The sequence below is a fragment of the Amblyomma maculatum genome, chromosome 4, assembly GCF_055883805.1.
Source record: "Amblyomma maculatum isolate TAMU_Amacu chromosome 4, ASM5588380v1, whole genome shotgun sequence".
Taxonomy (NCBI): Eukaryota; Metazoa; Arthropoda; class Arachnida; order Ixodida; family Ixodidae; genus Amblyomma; species Amblyomma maculatum.
In genome coordinates this window covers 31,158,157-31,176,052 of record NC_139347.1, presented here as the reverse complement: position 1 = coordinate 31,176,052, position 17,896 = coordinate 31,158,157, and the positions used below count along the sequence as shown (strand labels likewise).

General features: G+C 43.4%; 2 protein-coding genes across 2 annotated transcripts in view; one reads left to right on the top strand and one right to left on the bottom strand.

Annotated features, from left to right (window-relative positions):
* Positions 1–1,865: 1,865 nt before the first annotated feature.
* On the bottom strand, positions 1,866–5,230 carry LOC146190585 (nurim homolog). The gene is made up of 4 exons (XM_084600973.1): positions 4,940–5,230; positions 4,319–4,476; positions 4,082–4,252; positions 1,866–3,017 (listed from the first exon to the last, which is right to left on the bottom strand). Exons 1-4 carry the CDS (start codon positions 5,073–5,075, stop codon positions 2,754–2,756), a joined length of 729 nt encoding a protein of 242 aa, XP_084457099.1. The 5' UTR covers positions 5,076–5,230; the 3' UTR covers positions 1,866–2,753.
* A 258-nt stretch (positions 5,231–5,488) lies between these two features.
* rept (RuvB-like helicase 2 rept) overlaps positions 5,489–17,896 on the top strand; it is a 29,110-nt gene continuing 16,702 nt past the window's right edge. Inside the window, exons 1-9 of the mRNA XM_084600972.1 lie at positions 5,489–5,592; positions 6,018–6,128; positions 6,652–6,793; positions 9,287–9,416; positions 10,396–10,462; positions 10,547–10,653; positions 10,817–11,034; positions 16,773–17,106; positions 17,647–17,776. Of these exons, the coding sequence (XP_084457098.1) occupies positions 5,584–5,592; positions 6,018–6,128; positions 6,652–6,793; positions 9,287–9,416; positions 10,396–10,462; positions 10,547–10,653; positions 10,817–11,034; positions 16,773–17,106; positions 17,647–17,776 (1,248 nt within the window). The 5' untranslated portion in view covers positions 5,489–5,583. The remainder of the gene's footprint in view (positions 5,593–6,017; positions 6,129–6,651; positions 6,794–9,286; positions 9,417–10,395; positions 10,463–10,546; positions 10,654–10,816; positions 11,035–16,772; positions 17,107–17,646; positions 17,777–17,896) is intronic.

The following is a 17,896-nucleotide window of genomic DNA, read 5'->3' as shown; positions in this document are numbered from 1 at the left end:
ACATCCTTCCCAGATGAAATCCACACATCTTCCACATCCTTCCCAGACCACATAATGCAATGCTATGCATGCATTGCATGTTAGGACCACCACTTTTAAGTGAGGCATTACATACCAGTACAGTACAACAGTGACAATAGTATTTTGAAGACAGGCACTGAGTAAGCACAACTCTTTCTGGCAGTGATGGCAGTTTGTAAGTTATGGATGCAATGTTAAATCACATGGTGCACAAGTTAGGAAAGGTTTTATAAATATTAGTAATGAGTTAAGTACTACAGTACCTGATTGCCACTTATATCATCACAGTAGAAGGACATGAAATATAGATGTCATTTGTGAGTGATCTTCCGAACCCTAACTTTGAATATGCCCAGCAAAAATGCTAATGGAAGTTTACTGACCAAGACAAAGTAGCTTAAAACTGCAAACTGAGACCAAAGAAATAAATTTTACCTGTTTGTCCTGGACCAAACATTGCCTTTAAAGTGAGGTAAGTTAACACCTTTTTTTAAAGGTGTTAAAGTACGGGATCAGTAAAAACACAATGACAACCACAGCACAGCCAAGAATAAGATTTGAAGCAATGCAAGCCAATTCACATCAGACTGGATGAGGCTTCAAGCAGTGTAGCCAGAGATAGAAAAGGAGCACCTGCAGCTCACACACACAGACAAATGTATTCTAATAAAATGAGGTCCAATCTTGCGAGAAAGTTTGGCATCGATGACCGTGCCTCAAGAAACAACATAGACAAGCGTCTAACCATTAATGGGTAAAAAAAGAAGAACCGAACAAGGGTAAATAGGGTACGCCTCAGGTCGCAGATGAGCCAACGTTTCGACAAGTGGACTTGTCTTCGTCTGTCCCCAGACTTGTCCCCAGACGAAGACAAGTCCACTTGTCGAAACGTTGGCTCATCTGCGACCTGAGGCGTACCCTATTTACCCTTGTTCGGTTCTTCTTTTTTATACCGTGCAAACCATCTTCTTCCTTTCGTTCTACCTGAATCATTAATGGGTAAGAAGGAGTTGTGGGTAAAGAAGTTCAGTCCTCTCTTGACTGGCACCAAACAAACCTGTATCAAAATTCAGCACCAGTCAACATCCACAGTGCTGGCGAGATGAGGAATTCTGTCAAGCGCCTTTCAGAACAGGACTTGTGTCACGTGAAGAGTGTCACAGCAGCAGCAAGGTGATCATAATGTTACACACAAAAATGGACTAGAGTCACAAGCCTGAACTTTTTGTATTTGGCTGGTCAAAGGGCCCAAAAGGATTTAAAGACAGAGAATCCTTCAAGATGACTACACACCAACCACTCATGCCTGCATGATGAAGACTTATTAAAGAACTGGCTACGCAAGTTTAATCTTGAATTCAAGTGTGCATGTCACTCTTCAAACATGCCTTTTCTAAACCAGGCTGCAATGGTGAGATTGTGCCAGACAGCAGCCTTCGAGAACAAAGCAGAGATGAAGGACCCAATTACCCCACACTTTGTGACCTATGCGTGCGTGAGCTTAGTGAAAAGAGTGGTTGTGCCACCGAACAGATGACAAAATGTGTGTGTGCACAAATGAACCACTGCACGACATAGTAAATGAGACATAGCTAGCATACTGCTGTAATAAGAGCAAAATGGCAGTAATCAATGTATTTGGTAAAACTGAAAAAGAAAAGGAAGCCCACTAGTTTTCCGCCACACTGGTCTCATCCATAGGTTCCTAACCATGAAGGGAGACTCCCATTTAAAGCTCGCTGTCACTGCGGACACTTAAAATTTTGTTATATTGTACTAAGTTTTAACAAACCAGCAAACCATGCATGGCTTTCCTCAAAGGTGCTATCAGTTGTAGACTGGTGAAAAAAAAAACCGTGCCATAAACTTTTTGCCTCTTCTCTGTTATAGTTTGAAGCACTACAGAAAGCAAACCACAAAAATTGTGATTAGGATGTACTGTAAGCCACAAAATAACCAGTTATTTAGTCATCAGTCAGAATTCTGTAAACTTCCGATGTATCAAACAAAAGTTTTGGGGGTCACTTGTGACTTGTAGTAATAACAGTCTGTAAATGTATTATGACAAAAGCATCACTAAAATGTTTTTCGCAGCTGTGCATCTGTGATGCATAAATAAATGTCATGAAAGAAAAAAAAAAAGAATCTCTGAAGGCTCTTTATAGGCAATGAGTACAATAACATGAAGTGAAAAACCATCTACATGGCAATAAATTACCCCAAGTGAATCGGTACAGTCTAATGCCGGTACAGAAAAAGATGAAAAAGTAAAAATATAACTAGACTCGCACAATAAATAATGCTTAGCAAGTGTAGTACCAGTTGAAATGCACAGATAAAAATGGCAGTATATAGCTATGTTACCACTACAATACAATAAAGCATTGAATACTTGTGCATGATAAGGCAGCTCCAAAAAAGCTAATAACAAATTTCCTCCCAATCTTTTCCATTCAGTACAACAGTATTTTCTTCCGCCCTATTTGAAGCAACTGTTCAAAAATCACATAGAAGTTTCAGGGTGGAATTCTCACGATTAATTAGTGATTGACAGGTGAAAATGAGTCATGACAACAAGATGTAAAACACAAGTAGTTGTCAACCATAAATTAAAATAAGCTATGTGCTTTTTCACCTTGGTGGACAGAGCTTAACGCCTTATGAATTGAATGCAGTGAGTTGTGCAGATGCAGGTAAGCTGAGAATAGAAAAAAGGAATTAAAGCAGCTCTCTCAAGAGGCTGAAAACAGACCTCTCTTTTTAGACCTGAAGTACCAGCTGCTGTAATTATAATCTTGTTCCTCAACGCTGAACCAGCCGAAAGGGTATAAGGTAAAGATGAGAGCCAGCGTTACCCTGTCCAAGGTCATTTGTGGGTAAAACCAGAGGATGCAGCTCAGAGCCAGAAAGCTTGGGTGCCTCATGTGCTCCAAGAAATGCATCAGTTGATACGACTTCGAAGTGGTGTATTTGTGACTTTTGGTGCTGCACCACACCTGGACACAAAAATGACAACACATGGACCTTAAATAAATTCAGTGTACAAACAGCTGTATGTGCATAGAGATATATTACAAATGAAATTTATTTCAGTAGTACATGCAACACTTGGAAATTCTGGCTGACCAACATAACGCTAAGCTCTCCTACACTTGAGGTGGATAGCTACATGATTGTTTACTGATGCGCCAATTAGGTTCAGCAAAGAGAATTGTTTTATGCATATGCGAAAAGTACAGAGTCGACCACACTTATCTGCAGTGGTCCGAAGGGCACTCCTCACCTTACCTGCGGGTTCGAGATCTGTTGGCCAATGGCGCCATGAGTGTGGATGTTGCTGCACATGCAGTCGGCTGGAACCCGGGTCGACGTGATTTGCAGGTCAAGAGCGCTGGCTTTTTATCACTTAAAGAGACCTATTCTGATAGTTACCAAATGCACTCAGTTTTGGCGATGGATGTTTCCAGCAGCATTGTATTGCTTGAACGCGTTGTGCACCTCGAGCAGTGTGGCTGCAGAATCTCAGCTGGCAGTGCTCTCAGGCAGGCTTCACGTAATTCAGAAATTACATGGATCGTGCTCTAGAACCATTATGAAGATATTCACATTATTATAACATCAAGATTATACTAAAATACAAACCAGTACAGATTTAGCACAGTGTATTTTAAAATCGGTGCGATACGGCGTGAAAATGGGATGGCTGCAACATCTTTCGACAATCCCACGAAGCATACATTGGCTGCTTCTGCTCTGTCTACCCACTGGTTTCTGTACGCTTTCATAATGCACTAGTTTCAACAACAAGTAAACCGCAACTCTAACTGAGGCCAGATATGCCAGATTAACATTGTGATGAAAGCTCTGCCCCTGTAGCCTTGGTTGCATAATGAGCTGTCCGGAAGTATAGACAAGTGTGATCGGCTCTGTACTACTGCAGGATTTTATGCGACTGAACTACATGGTTGATAGTGGCCGATATTACTGCCCTGTGATACTAGCCACTGACCTGTACAATTAAAATCAACACAATAGCATGTACTAGAAGGCATTTTCATACCTGCTTGAATCCAGCAAGCTCACCAAGGTCTGTGATGACACAGCCAATATAGATGAAAGCCCAGCAAATACAGTGCATGGCAGTGAATGTCCACCACAGAATGGAGCTTTCAGCTGTGTTTACATTCCAAACAGGGTGCATGTTCACAGGCAGCCACAGTGAGACAAGAAGCTGAAACAGATAAAGTGAAATTGTTTGCATACCTCCATCTTTCTGATACGCATCAATAAGGCTTACCATAAGTGAAGTGCAGCAAGTAACCAAATAGAAGGGACGGGAAAATATTCCGAGGTAATGCTCAACCAATCTGTAGATTTTTGGCAAACAGAGAACAGTATGCTGGAAGCAGAACAGCAAGGCAAGGCCTGTATCCCACATAATGCTTGTCACAGTACCTGCAATGCACAAAAAGGGCAGTATTCTCACAGTCTGTGCCGCTTACTACGACAAAGCTGGTTAAAACATGGTAAATCAATCTGAGCATGCAGCTGTGAATAGGTGCAAAATATGTATGCACAAAGAACCGGAATGACAAATAACACAGCAGGATTTTTGCCACAGAAACTGATTAATGAATTATGACGATTTCGAAACTTTGCGTGTTTAGTTGTTGCGAGGTAGCCAGCACTATGGAAAGTACTGATAGGCTGCTGCCTACAGTGTTACGATCTTTCGAACAACACGTTACGACCTCGGGCTAAATCACTCATAAACATTGCAACGGCAGTGCAATGTCTTTCTTGCTCTACTGACACTGAATACTACCACTGGTCTGATAATGTGACGACTACGTTTTATCGCACAACTATGCACCGTAGTACTAGCACAAAATAACGATTTGTAACGTGTGATACATACTCTGCGAAGAGTAGGCTGTGGAAGCACGAACGGTGGTACCACAGGACAGAAAAATTGCAAGGCGACCCACGGTGTAAACAACAAATGCGAAAGAAGATACTGGTATAAGAGTACACAGAAGACGTTTCACAGCCATGTCTTTCCTCTACTGCTCTTGGGCACTCGAAAGCAAGTGCGTCAGCAGCGTCACACTACTTTATTTGAACACGACGCGTCGAAAGCACAAACGTAACGTAAGAGCTCACAAACAAATAATCGCACATTTGTTTCCCCAATGTGTTGGGACCGCCTGAAAGTTTGCGCCCCAAGCATGGCGATAAAATTAAGAAAGCGACATTTTCGATTTTTACATCATCTCCTATTTACTGACTTCATATAAAAGTAAAAGGAGTCAAATAAATTTCGAGAGATGACTTTGTGTGACATACATTTGTTGCAGTTTTATTTTTTGGTCACAAGCTTTTGAAGACCAAATTAACTTGCAGCCCTTTATTGGCCATTATTTTAACCGCATAAATAGCTACTATTAAATAAATTCTTAATGGTATACCAACGTTCTTCATTTCTTTACTTTATTCAAAACTGCCGAATGCTGCTTCTAAAGTTTACCGCAACGTGGCGTTTGCATCACATTGGCGTTGAACATGGCGTCAGTAAGTTGTGCTTTCTCTGAAATTGTTTTGCGTTTAAAACGCCGAAACTTTTATTTCATATGCTTTAACGTGTATAAGCTTAAGTTATTGGTTAGACATTACAGTGAACAAGAGAATGTATGTGCCTTTGAGCACATAGCGCACGCATGCCTATAGGTCGAGTGGAAAGAATTTTGAATTGAGTGCTCACTTCACGTGGTGTGTTGTGAGAGATTGTAACGCCGGTCATTTTATAATCGCGCGTAATAGTTGGGCCTGAAACAAGTGTTGCAACTGTCATTAGCCACCCATCGGCACACGCATGTTTTCGTGCTGTGCCTGTCTGTTGTCTGACACTAGACGCGCTGTCAAAAGCTCCACTGCGTAGTGCTGATGTCTATTGTAAAAGCGGCGCCTGAGTACGGTCACAATTTCTTTTCCCAAAGGTTGCTGCGGCCAAAGTTCAAGAGGTCCGCGAGATCACAAGGATCGAACGAGTTGGAGCCCATTCCCACATACGTGGACTCGGGCTCGATGATTCGCTCGAACCGAGACCGGTGAGTGCCACGCAAAGCGTCATCAGCCTCCGAAGCCGATTTGAAACTAGTGTCAGTATGTCAAGTGCTTGTTCTCATTGATTGAAAATCATGGCTAAACATTTTGTTACTAGTAGTGTTCAGTAAGGACGGTGCATGCATACTTTTATTCATGTAACCAGAGATGTTCAGTCGTAAGCAGTTTGCATGCAGCATGCTCTGATGAAGTACTTCTATCTTACACAGCCTTCCAATATTTATCTGCTTTGCGAGCAGGTTTACTGCCTAAGAGCGACCGAAATGTAAATTATGGTCTGCTGAAGGCCTGTTTGTTTATCTTTATTGATATTGTTACTGAAAAGAAAAAAGAGACAGTTCTTGGGTTAGTCACGCAATCTGCGATCTCTGCTGCTTAATGTAATGCTAGTCTTTCAGCCGATAGATGCATTTGTAACTGTTCTGAAAAGTGGCACAAGTATCAGGGCATGCCATCATTTTAATGACTTGTCATTTGCCTTGCTTAATGAATTTGTGCGTTCCGCAGGTGTCCCAGGGAATGGTGGGCCAGACCGTCGCTCGACGGGCTGCGGGCATCATCTTGGAGATGATAAAGGAAGGAAAAATTGCTGGCCGTGCAGTGCTCATCGCAGGCCAGCCAGGCACTGGCAAGACTGCCATTGCCATGGGTAAGCCAACTGGGCTTACTGTTCGTTTCTTGTTTAACTTTTTTTTTTTGCCAGGATATGTTTGTTGCACTACAGAAAGGTTTAATGACTTCATGATACCCATTAAAAGTGAATGCTGGCATAGATGTGTCGACGCACTTGTTGCACTCATGTGTCTGCACACTAAGGAAATCTGCTGACAATGGCAACACCTGTATTCCCCCCTTTTTTTTTTTCTGCCTCTTTCTAGTTCGTGAAACCTTCATTTTTGTTGAAAACAATTTCTTTGTTGTTAAAATGCAGTGATCTACGTAGACAGGCTACCCTTAAATTGTCCTAGGTGTGCATTTAAAACGTCACTGTTAGAGTTGGTGGAGGTTGTCAAAGCAGGTGAAGCTAAAAGAGTTTTATCGACATCTGGGGAATTTCACAGTGTCAGATGAAGTGGTTGCAGCATAGTTCCTGAAAGAAGAGAGTGAGTGTTGAGGGGACATGAGTTATATAGCTTTAGGTCATGTGACAGGAAATAATCAATAGATTAGGACGTGTAATCACATAAAAATGAAAAGACAAAATGATAAATGCAAATCACAGGGATAGAAGTGCCGTTTCATTTGTTCCATTCTGCTCCAGACAGCTTTCCCTGCTCCATCCTGCTCCAAAATGCAATATTGTTCCAAAACTGCTCCAAACTGGCTGCCTTGATGTTCTGCTATCTAATTTATCAGAATATGGGTTTTTGCTGCACAGTTGGCCATAGATGATATTGCCTACAAAAAAAAAAGTGATCCGACACATTGTGACCCTGACCCTGAAAGTGACCGTGAGAAGCAGAACAGGGTGATAGCATTTTATGGGTTACGTGTACACCCTATAGGAGCCACCGTAGTCGAAATGATGGCAGCACATTGGTGGCAGAGGTATAATGCATCTCGCGCTCGCCCTATCTTAAAAAACATAGGCCATAATAAATGTTTGTTTGCAAGTGAATTTAAAACAAGCCACACTTGCTCAGAGGGAATTAATTGCAAAAAAAAAACAAAAATCTTTGCACTTTACATAGCCCCTTCTCTCACCTTTTTAAATCGTTGGTGGTGAGAGAAGTGAGAGAGCAGCAAGCGAAGCAGTCACTGCGGACTATCTCGAGCCGTTAGGGAACTTGTCCAGCAGCAAAGATTTGCACGAGTTCTGATGATTCTGTGGTGAAAGCAGGCAGGTATTTTGCCATTGGTCCTTTTTGTTAATGGCAAGCGTATCAAGCTTGCGTCAGACAAAAGCATATTTGAGCTGAAGTGAAAACATTAGGAGCTGCTGGCAGAAGGCTGTGAAGCAGTCTGAAGGAGGAAAAGGCTACTGAGGTTCAGAGCCGCCTATTCTCCCTGAAGGCACGACTGACCAATGCCCAGAAATTGATCAGCACAAGCATAGGATCGGAAAGGATATGCACAAGATAGCAGAAATGTTCTGCTCATTGATGTGGAGTAGTCGTAGTAGTAGTGCGTGGTTTTATTCAAATAAGCAAAACAACTAAAAGTATGTTTGCCAGCCCCAGTATCTGCTATCTTATCATCAGAAGCACCTGAACTGGGGTGGTGCAAGTGAAGGAATAGCAAGGAAAAGGGAGAGGAAATCAAAGATGAGCAACAGGAGGAAAGGAGAGGATAGGTTAAAAATAAAAGGTGTGTACACTATGTTACAGGGGAGCAGTATAGGGGCTTGAGGACCTCCATAATAAAGCTGCGACGGCATTAGTCTGCTGTCGCTGTTGTGTTCGGCCTGTGCTCCCTCCCTCTGAAAATGGCGTGAGGGGCCGAGAGATATGCCTCGAAGAGGAAGAGACGACAGGATAGATGGAGGGCGCATTGGCAAAATTGGTCGCTGTCAATGCTTCCGTGCAATGACACTGACAGACTCTAAACTAGTGTTGGTGCTTGAGTGCATTGAAGTGATAGACTCTGTGCTTAAATGAATCGAGTCAGAATAGTCAAAAGCCTCTAGTCAAACTTTATTTTCAGTTATGAAGTGTAGAAGCAAGTATTCCGTTTGCTGCTAGCCTTTTTCGAATTGTTGCTCAGGCCAGTTGTGTTATTTTAAGCATCAGTACATGTTTTGGCTGTTTGTGTTGTCTTTTCAGAGATATTCTTATATGTCAAGAGTAAAAAAAATTGCAGTTGTGAAAAGTGTTTTACCTTAAAAGCATGCCTCAAAACATGATTTGAATGCTTCAAAACTCTCATTTGATTGCTTCAACTTCAAAGCTGCAACAAAATGGCTTTATGACTGCTCCCTGAGCTGCTCCAATATGCTTGAGCCTTCTTCCCCTCATAAATCATAATGGAAAATGACGATGCGACATTTGTTTTTATATATGCGGTCAGTTTCTAACCCAAGTGCGTGAAAAGCACTTGAACCTTTCTTTTTCATTATGAAGACATAGGCTGTATTGCTTTAATGCTTAGCAATTACTGTGAATGCCTGTGTGGTTTTGCTTGTGACTTGTCAGTCCTATTCCAGGAATGGCCCAGGCTCTCGGTCAGGACACTCCTTTCACAGCAATATCAGGAAGCGAGATCTTTTCCCTGGAAATGTCGAAGACCGAGGCCTTGATGCAAGCGTTTAGGAAATCCATCGGTGTCCGCATCAAGTAAGGCACTGCCAGAATGTGCGCTTTTTGCGTGCGCATGGCTCTCAGTAGTGGTGAAAACTGGCTGTGTGAAATGAGGAGAGGACCGAGGCAAGGCTGGTATTCTCTTTGTGATGTTCGAGTTAGAGTAAGTGGTTAATTAATGCCCAGGTGGGCTAAAGCCCCCCAAAACCATAGTTATCAGGAGCTTCAAGGACATTAAGACAGCAGATTTGCTAGATACATGTGCATGTAGGCCATTAAATTGCAAACAGCATTAGAGCTTAGCCATCTTCTCTACATGAATGGCATCTTGCATAAGGCATGGACCACTCCATTTTTGTGTACATGCATATAGGATTGTAGCAGTTTCGAGCAAAAGAGAATGATTGTCCACAAAAGTAGCGGTCATTTGCTGTTGTAGTTAAATTTTGGCTCTGAAAAAAAACGTTCTAGCTAGATAGCATTTCTGAAACAATGTCCTTCTGCCATTAGCAGTGCGTGATGAAAATATTTTGGTCGCAGGCGATTCAGACCTGTTTTAATAAGTACCAAAATTATTGGTTGGCACTATTCCTGCATACGATGCAGTTCAGGACTTGAGTGTGTTGTGTGTGGTTGTTAACGTGGAAAGATGGGTTAGTAGTTGGTCTTGGTACGATGAATGCATATTTTCAGCATTCGACCTGTCTCAGTCTCCTTTGTTCGTCCTGTGTTTTTTTTTTTTTTTCATTGAAACTATACTTTCGTCATTGGTGGTTGTGCACAGCAGAATGTAGAGCTGTGATGCAGTACGCCATGAACTGATGTATTCGGTGCTGTGAACTGTGCATGAACCGAACAAACCTTCTGACTAGAGAGGCTCTGTTGCAGGTGAAGGACTTTATAAACAAAATATAATATTTTCATGTTTTGTGTGGTCAGATGGCTTGCTGCTTGATTTCATTTGTAGCTGGTCATCTCTTCGTCATTGTTTTTGTTTATTATTTTTTTTCTTCAGGGAAGAAACTGAGATTATTGAAGGAGAAGTTGTCGAGATACAGATTGACAGGCCAGCGACGGGAACCGTAAGTGCTTTGACGTACCAATGTTGTTTTTTTTCTTCTCTTTTCCGTCGTAAGTACTGAATGCTTTGCTTTGGTTTTGTGCAGGGTGCCAAAGTGGGAAAGCTCACTCTGAAGACTACAGAAATGGAAACCATTTATGACTTGGGTCAGAAAATGATAGAGTCTCTCACCAAGGAAAAAGTGCAGGCAGGGTAAGTGGCCTGAATGTTGCATTGAGTTTAGCTTCAGCAATGGCAGGCTGAATTCCTTAGATCGAGCAGACATGTTACAACATTCTTTTGGCACATTGCATCGTTCCTAACCACCACTGCAAGTGATGACTTGTCATGCTTTCTCTCCTGTCCGTGCTTTCAGTGATATCATAACCATTGACAAGGCAACGGGAAAGATAACCAAACTGGGCCGTTCCTTCACGCGTGCTCGTGACTACGATGCCATGGGGCCACAGACGAAATTTGTTCAGTGCCCAGAGGGTGAGCTGCAGAAGCGGAAGGAAGTGGTGCACACTGTCACCCTTCATGAGATCGATGTTATCAACAGTCGCACTCACGGATTTCTTGCACTTTTCTCTGGTGAGCATCCTTCCCATTTCTCTTTGAAGTGATTGCTAACGAGGGAGGGTGCGATCGAAGTTGCTCAGGGCAAAGTTGATTTGGGCTGGAGATTGAGCTTTCTTGAGTGTGTGTTGTCTGTGGTTACATAAACAGTTAGTGCAAGCTAGGAAAGGGTTCTCTCTACGGGATACAACTTCAGGTGACCAAGTCTGCCTGTGTTCTACTGGGGACAGCCAGTGTATGAAGGCACTGGTTCAGTGAAATTGTTGGTTGTGTTCTTCAGAGACCAGATCATCGTGTGAACGTTATCATGACTTGCTACAAGAAGCACGATGTGCACTTAGGCACATGAGAAAATTAGTGTGCTATTGACTTATTCGGGAAATGGGATGCATGCTTCATACTGAGTGGATGCTATAGTGAGTTATCGCAAATTACATATCGTGCTTGGTCCGCACACCTTGAAAGAAGTTGGAGGAGAGAGGTGCTTAGATGTTTCCCTCGAAAATGTCTAAAAGTGGTGACATGAATTCAATGATGAATTGTACATCAAAATGTATTATCACTTCCGGTCTGGGGACATTACCTCTCGCCATCCAGTTACCAAATATTTTAAAGCTGCTGCATTGTTTTTTCAACAAGGCTTTTAATGGTATTGAATTGCTTAAAAAAAACGCAAGGTGGGAAGTCAACGACTGGCTTTTAAACATGATAGTAAAGTAGGACTCACAAGGGGAGGTGGCCACAGGCACATAACCTGTGATTCAGGAGCATAGTCTCTTACTGATTTTTCGGATTCTGTGGGACCATGTGGAAAAGGGTCTAAAAGGTACTTGAACACCCCAAAAATTTCACGAGCATAAAAAAAAATGCGGAGGCTTATCCAGGTTAAACCTATATATCAAAGCATCAGCTCCGTTAAACATGACTACACATCAGCCTGCGCCGAAGTGGTAACGCACTCTGACCGGCACGCACCTTATTCATGGCGAGACTGAGCAGCCAAGCTCCAGCGAAGCAGTTAATACTGGTAATATTAACTCGACTGGAGTATCGAATAGTTGAAATATCAAACTTTGTTCAGCAGAGCTAAACATATGCAAAGCCTTTTAGGGAATCAAATGTCCGTAAAAAACTTGTTTTGCATCACAGTAATTTTATCTGATGAACGTTTTGGAATATGGATGTGTATACATTTGAGATGAAAACTAAGTATCACTCGCAGCTTTGCGATTTTTTCAAGTGCACACTATCAGAAATGTCGAACAGAACAGTCGTGCCTTGGCGGCTGCTTTTGCAGTGCGACATAGTAGCATCTGTTTGCAAATGGCCCTGGCACTTTTTTTGGGTGCAGTGAAGCATCCTCAAAATGCAAAGGGTCAGCATGCTTGAAACGCGGGGGAAGCATGTAGATGTATGAGAGAGAAATGTGCGTAGGTATTAGCACAGCGTGGGGTCATCCCAAAATAGAACTAAGGAACCAGTGACACGCAAAGTAGTGTCCGGAAGCGCGCAATTGGCTGATATGTGCACGCGATGACAGTGATGGGTGGTGTAAATTTAAGAGAAGCGAAACAAACTATGCTGCTGGCCTATATTTTAGCTGTGAAGAATTTTTTATCGTCTTTGCGCATGGTAACGTGAGCGGGCACTACTGTTCCAAGCAAATCGTGTTCAGGGAAGTCTATTTGGATGATCGTTGGCTTTGTGGGTTGTGCCTCGATATGACCGCCTGTTCGAATTAAAGAGTGCCTGATGCCACAGGTTTACATGGTTGCTGGTCAGAACTGTGCTCCCCTTTCGAATTATCCAAATTTTCTTATTCATGAGGGGGAAATTAATAAGATCTTATTGTGTCTCCCGTTCCCTTGACTGATGGCAAGCTTGTAGTGAGCTATATTGAATTTTGGTCAACTGAATACAATATGTTTGATTCTCAAATCAAATAATTTGGGAACAACATTGGAAACAAAGGGTGAAAATTTCTGGAGCCCTCCACTACGGAGTCTCTCAAATGCCCGGTCAAACAAGGTCAAATGCCCGAGTGAATAAGCAACCTTGGTAGTTGCGGTGCGAAGAGTAGAGATAACGCTCTAAAAAGCCACCTTGGTATGAGAAACTGGCATTCAGAATAACAAACTTTGCCGCCTCTTGCATTCCGTTTACAAGTGATGTTTCTATCATATTGCTATATGTCGTGAATTATGTCGACCCTCTATCTCAGGAAACCTCCTTCACAAAGAAAGCGTTATATCCCAAATACAGGTCGATTCTAAATCGCACTGCAGCCATAACTTGGCAATAAGTTTTCAAAGGACCGAGCCATTCAATGACATTTATTCATACATGAAATGACTTACAATTTGTTGTCACTTGCGAATGTTGGTGTCGATCATCTGAGCCATTGCTTCTGCTGGTCGTCAGAAGCGATGATGAGATGCCATACTTGGGGAATGCTCTAGAGATCAGATGCTATGTCGGTTGGTAGTCCATACCACGCATCGTTGACCCACAGGGCAACTTGGCTCGGAGAAGCACGCCTCAGTCGCCAATTTGGTGTCTGCGGGCTTTCCTGCTGGAGTGATTCAATGTAGAATGCGCTAGTGTGGCCTTTGAATGGCTTGTTTAGCGCTTAGCAGCTGAGGGATAAATGTCAATCTGCCCGGAAAAATGACCAAGTCACATCCAGTATTCGTAAGTGCTTACAGTGGACGAAACCACTGGAGGACAGTTTCCTTATAAAAACCTTTCTGTTCAGCGTGATAACCTTCACCAATGCACTACAATGCCTGCGCCTCACTAGACAAAATCACTGGAGGGCAGTTTCATTCCTCACGATAACCTTGGGCGCACAACTTTTCCTTCACCGGAGTCAACGGGAGAAAATGTGCCAGCTTGTGCCCATCGGTCGTGCTGCACATCACCATGAAGCGTTTGTGCATGTTGCTTGTGGTTAGCAAGGCAACCTGGTGCTCCCTTTTTGCAGACACCGTTCTCTTGCTAGGCATGTTTAAGGGGAGATGCTACTCGAAGACACTTTTTCTTTAATATTTGACTTAGAGCTATGAAACTCTGGTTAATAATTCAGTTTTTTATGCTGATTTCAAATCTGCAATTACTTTTACTGTAAGTTGCATAGTTTTTGTTCTGTTCACTGACAGTGTGTAAAATATACACTCTTTTGCCCCCCTTCTTTGTCATACTAAACTTCCATAAACACACATCGTTGATGGCTCATTTTGATCCATATAAACTGTAGAGTGCCAAAAACTAATAATAAAGTACATATAAAATATGCTAATGACGTGAAAAATTTGAACCTGGCAAGTTTACATTGTCAAGACATCACCATGTGGTAATCATTTTTTTTTTTTTGTAAATATTTGATCAGTATTTATTCTTGAAAGAGATAACGGCACTCCTCACACCTCAGAGAAAATGTGTGCAAAATTTCATTCAGATATGAGCATCAGAAGTACCAAAAACATGAAGGGCAAACACTGAAAATTGCCCAAAATTGCATTTTGAGAAAAATGCATTTGAAGTTAAAATTGCATGTTTATTTAAAAAAGAGGGCTTCAATTCCTATCAAGCTTAACTTTGGAACAAAAGAAGAAAATTGTCCATAAAGCAGCCACTGGCACTAGAAACTTCCTGCAGCATATGTCGCTCTCTCATGACTTTTGCGAGTGGACTTCGACATGCGCTTTTTTTCTTCAGTGTGTTCGCTTCCGCAGTCAGCTTCAAGGACATTTGTTTCTGCATTGTTATTTCTCTGGATGTGCCAAGCTATGATGCATTGGCTTGTGGAGTCCAATAATTGAGGAAAAACGCACTAGCTGCTCATATCCAATTCCTATAAAACAGGCCGACACAGCAGCTTTGACGTTCACGGCGAAGCTTTCATCCGAGCTCCCGCTGTCAATCTCTGCTCGCATCCTTGCTCGCATCCCTGCATGCCATAACTCGCCGCAATCAGTATGTTGTGGAAAGCACACATTGCGGGCAGGCAGAGTTCTCACAGAGTAGTTCAAGAAACGAAGCGAGTCTGCGCTCTGCGGCCGGTTCCCGAATACTGGAAGTCCTGAACGCTGGCTTGGGCAAATCGCGCCGCCCACAAGAACGTTCACCGCTGTCAAGTCAGTAACTACAGATGACGCCTCATCGCAGGCTATTTCCTCGCCTTAGAAATGCCCAATCTTTTTTTCCGAGGCACTCGCACAATCTAACACCGCTTCAAATTCCTCGGAGGCATCTGAAACGCTGGAGGGATCGGCGTCGGTTCCACTAGGCCTAACTGCCACAGGTCGAGTTGTCACTGGACGAGCCTTCTCTTTCGATTTTCGCCAACGTCCTCTATATTTGTGAACAGAACGGTATTTCACTCCTTGGTGACTGCGCTGGTTCAATTGTGCTTCATTCATGACGAAGGTAAAGTTGCCGAACGATCGTCACTCGGAAACGCACCTCGACGTAGCATGGAGCCAGCAAGTAGGCTTCGCCACATGCGCGCGCGCGGCGGCAAATGGCGAGGCTTGATTCGTACCACGTGATTTAAAAACCAGTCGCAGCGCTCGAAAAACGCGACGTAGGCATGCTTTTTTTTATTATTGCTTGCGTTTTAGACGCCGGGCAACTGTGGTGATTGGGAGAATGCGGCTTGGCTGATCTCCTCACGTGATCCGCAACGGCGATCAACTGCGCTATGCCGACCGCGGGACGCTCGAAGATAGCATACTTTCGGTCATTTAGCTGCCACCGTGTGCTCTTTAAACGTAATTTCAGCCCATTTCCTGTTTAAACTCAGCTTTGATTTTTATTTTCGTGAAAGTAGAGATACTAAACTTGACAAAACAAGTAAAAACAAAAAAGCAGTCATTTTCGAAAAAACCCGCGTTTTTCGACCCGCATCTCCCCTTAACCAGGCTGAAGTCTGGTCGCCATTCCCGATTTGAAAAAGCAGAAGGGAATGTTTTGCCCTCAGGTCGTTCAGGTAGTGCAAAAACATGCTGTTTCCCTTCGTATACTTCGAGCAACTTTTGGCATACGGTTATGCTCCTTCTAGGCTTGGCTGTTCCGCCTCATAAACTTGTTACACACATCTTGGATACTTTTAATTCGGTGCTCAGGATGCATATCTCCTTCACAAAAACGCGTCTTTCTTAGTTTCATTGTTACTGTAGCAAACACTATGGGTCTTGCTCTTGTTCTACCATGCACATCAGCTAGGATGTCTTCCCTGCATCACAGCTGTGCAGCTTGGAAAATGGTACATCAGATTGAATTATATCTCAGTCACCACCTTTGCGATTGCTGACAACTAATTGCGCCGCTGTTCCAAGGCGCCGTCGACGACAGCTGCGAGAGGCAACTTCCAACCTTCCATGTTGCTCTTATTACATTACATTGTTCATGAGTGTGATGCAGGAACACTACAGTTCGAGGTAAAAGTGCGAACTTTTGAGTGAACTCATGCTGCACCACCACTAATCAGTCGTTTAGTGCAGTAAAGCCTGTCGCCTCCCATCTGAGCAGCCACTGTTTAGTGCTGAGGTGTTAGATACAGTATACCTGTTTTAGGGCGAACCACATTTCATATACAATTTGAAAATTACGCGTTTGTCAAAAGTATTTAGGGAGAGCATAGCATGGCCAGTAATTTGTACTATCTGCATTCATTCATTATAGTATTGAGGGGTAAATGTCCCCTGTGACACATGTCAGTACTCGTGACAAATGCCTTTGTCGGCTCACAGGGGATACGGGTGAGATCAAGGCTGAGGTGCGAGAGCAGATCAATGCCAAGGTGGCGGAGTGGCGCGAAGAGGGCAAGGCAGACATCGTGCCAGGCGTGCTCTTTGTGGACGAGGTTCACATGTTGGACATGGAGTGCTTCTCTTTCCTCAACCGGGCCATGGAGAGTGACCTGGCTCCCGTACTGGTGATGGCCACCAACCGAGGCCTTACTCGCATTCGGGGCACTAACTACCAGAGCCCCCATGGCATCCCCATTGACCTGCTCGACCGGCTCGTCATCATTGCTACCCAACCTTACCAGGAGCGAGAGGTCAAGCACATCCTGCGCATCAGGTGTGTGCCTCCCTCTTTCAGTCGTTTCCTCACTCCCCCCCCCCCCTCTCTCATTGTTTGTGTCGTTGAGCAAGGATGGGCAACTGAGGAACAAGACTGCCTGGCAAAGCATAGCATGGCGTTACATGGCGACGCATGGTATTCTCACTGATGATTACATCATACCACCGTGTTTTGAGATACCAATCACTCTTGTAATGGAGCACTGTACAAAGCCTCGTGTTCCAAGCCTGCGATGCATGTTGGCCATGTCTAATTCCTTTTTCAGCGACATATATAGATTCAGTAATAATAGCGGCAGTATATTGTAGAGCATGATTCTGCTGAATATCCTGGCTTCTCTTGGGTGTCACTGTGCTATAGGCACCAAAACACATTGTATACCTCCTCTCAGACTGGCTTACCACAGTGATGTGATGGGCCTTCTTTTTCATGGCTCTTTGCTGTCTCTTTTTGTGCAGTACGAGAGTGTAGGGTTTGTTCTGCTTTCACTGCTGGAGTGTTTGGCTGGGCTGTAATGCTTTTCTAATAACATTCCAGGTGCGAGGAGGAGGATGTTGAAATGAGTGACGAAGCGTTAACAGTTCTGACTAGGATTGCAATGGAGACTACTCTTCGGTACGCCATCCAGCTCATCACCACTGCACACCTGGTCTGCAAGCGGAGAAAGGTACACTATGTCGCTGCTAACATGTGGCTGTTTTGTCTTGGAAGTGAAGGAGAATGCACACAGTTTTCTACAGAAACCTTCATTCTCCTAGTTCCACAGTTACCTTGTGCAACCCTTAGT

Bases quoted from the DNA above. Each gene is read 5' to 3' on its own strand.
- LOC146190585 (XM_084600973.1), bottom strand. From the start codon at position 5,075: ATGGCTGTGAAACGTCTTCTGTGTACTCTTATACCAGTATCTTCTTTC. The intron at 4,253-4,318 runs GTAAGCCTTATT...TATCTGTTTCAG, and splicing joins CTTGCTGCACTTCACTTATG to CTTCTTGTCTCACTGTGGCT. The intron at 3,018-4,081 runs GTATGAAAATGC...TTTTGTGTCCAG, and splicing joins AGCTTGCTGGATTCAAGCAG to GTGTGGTGCAGCACCAAAAG.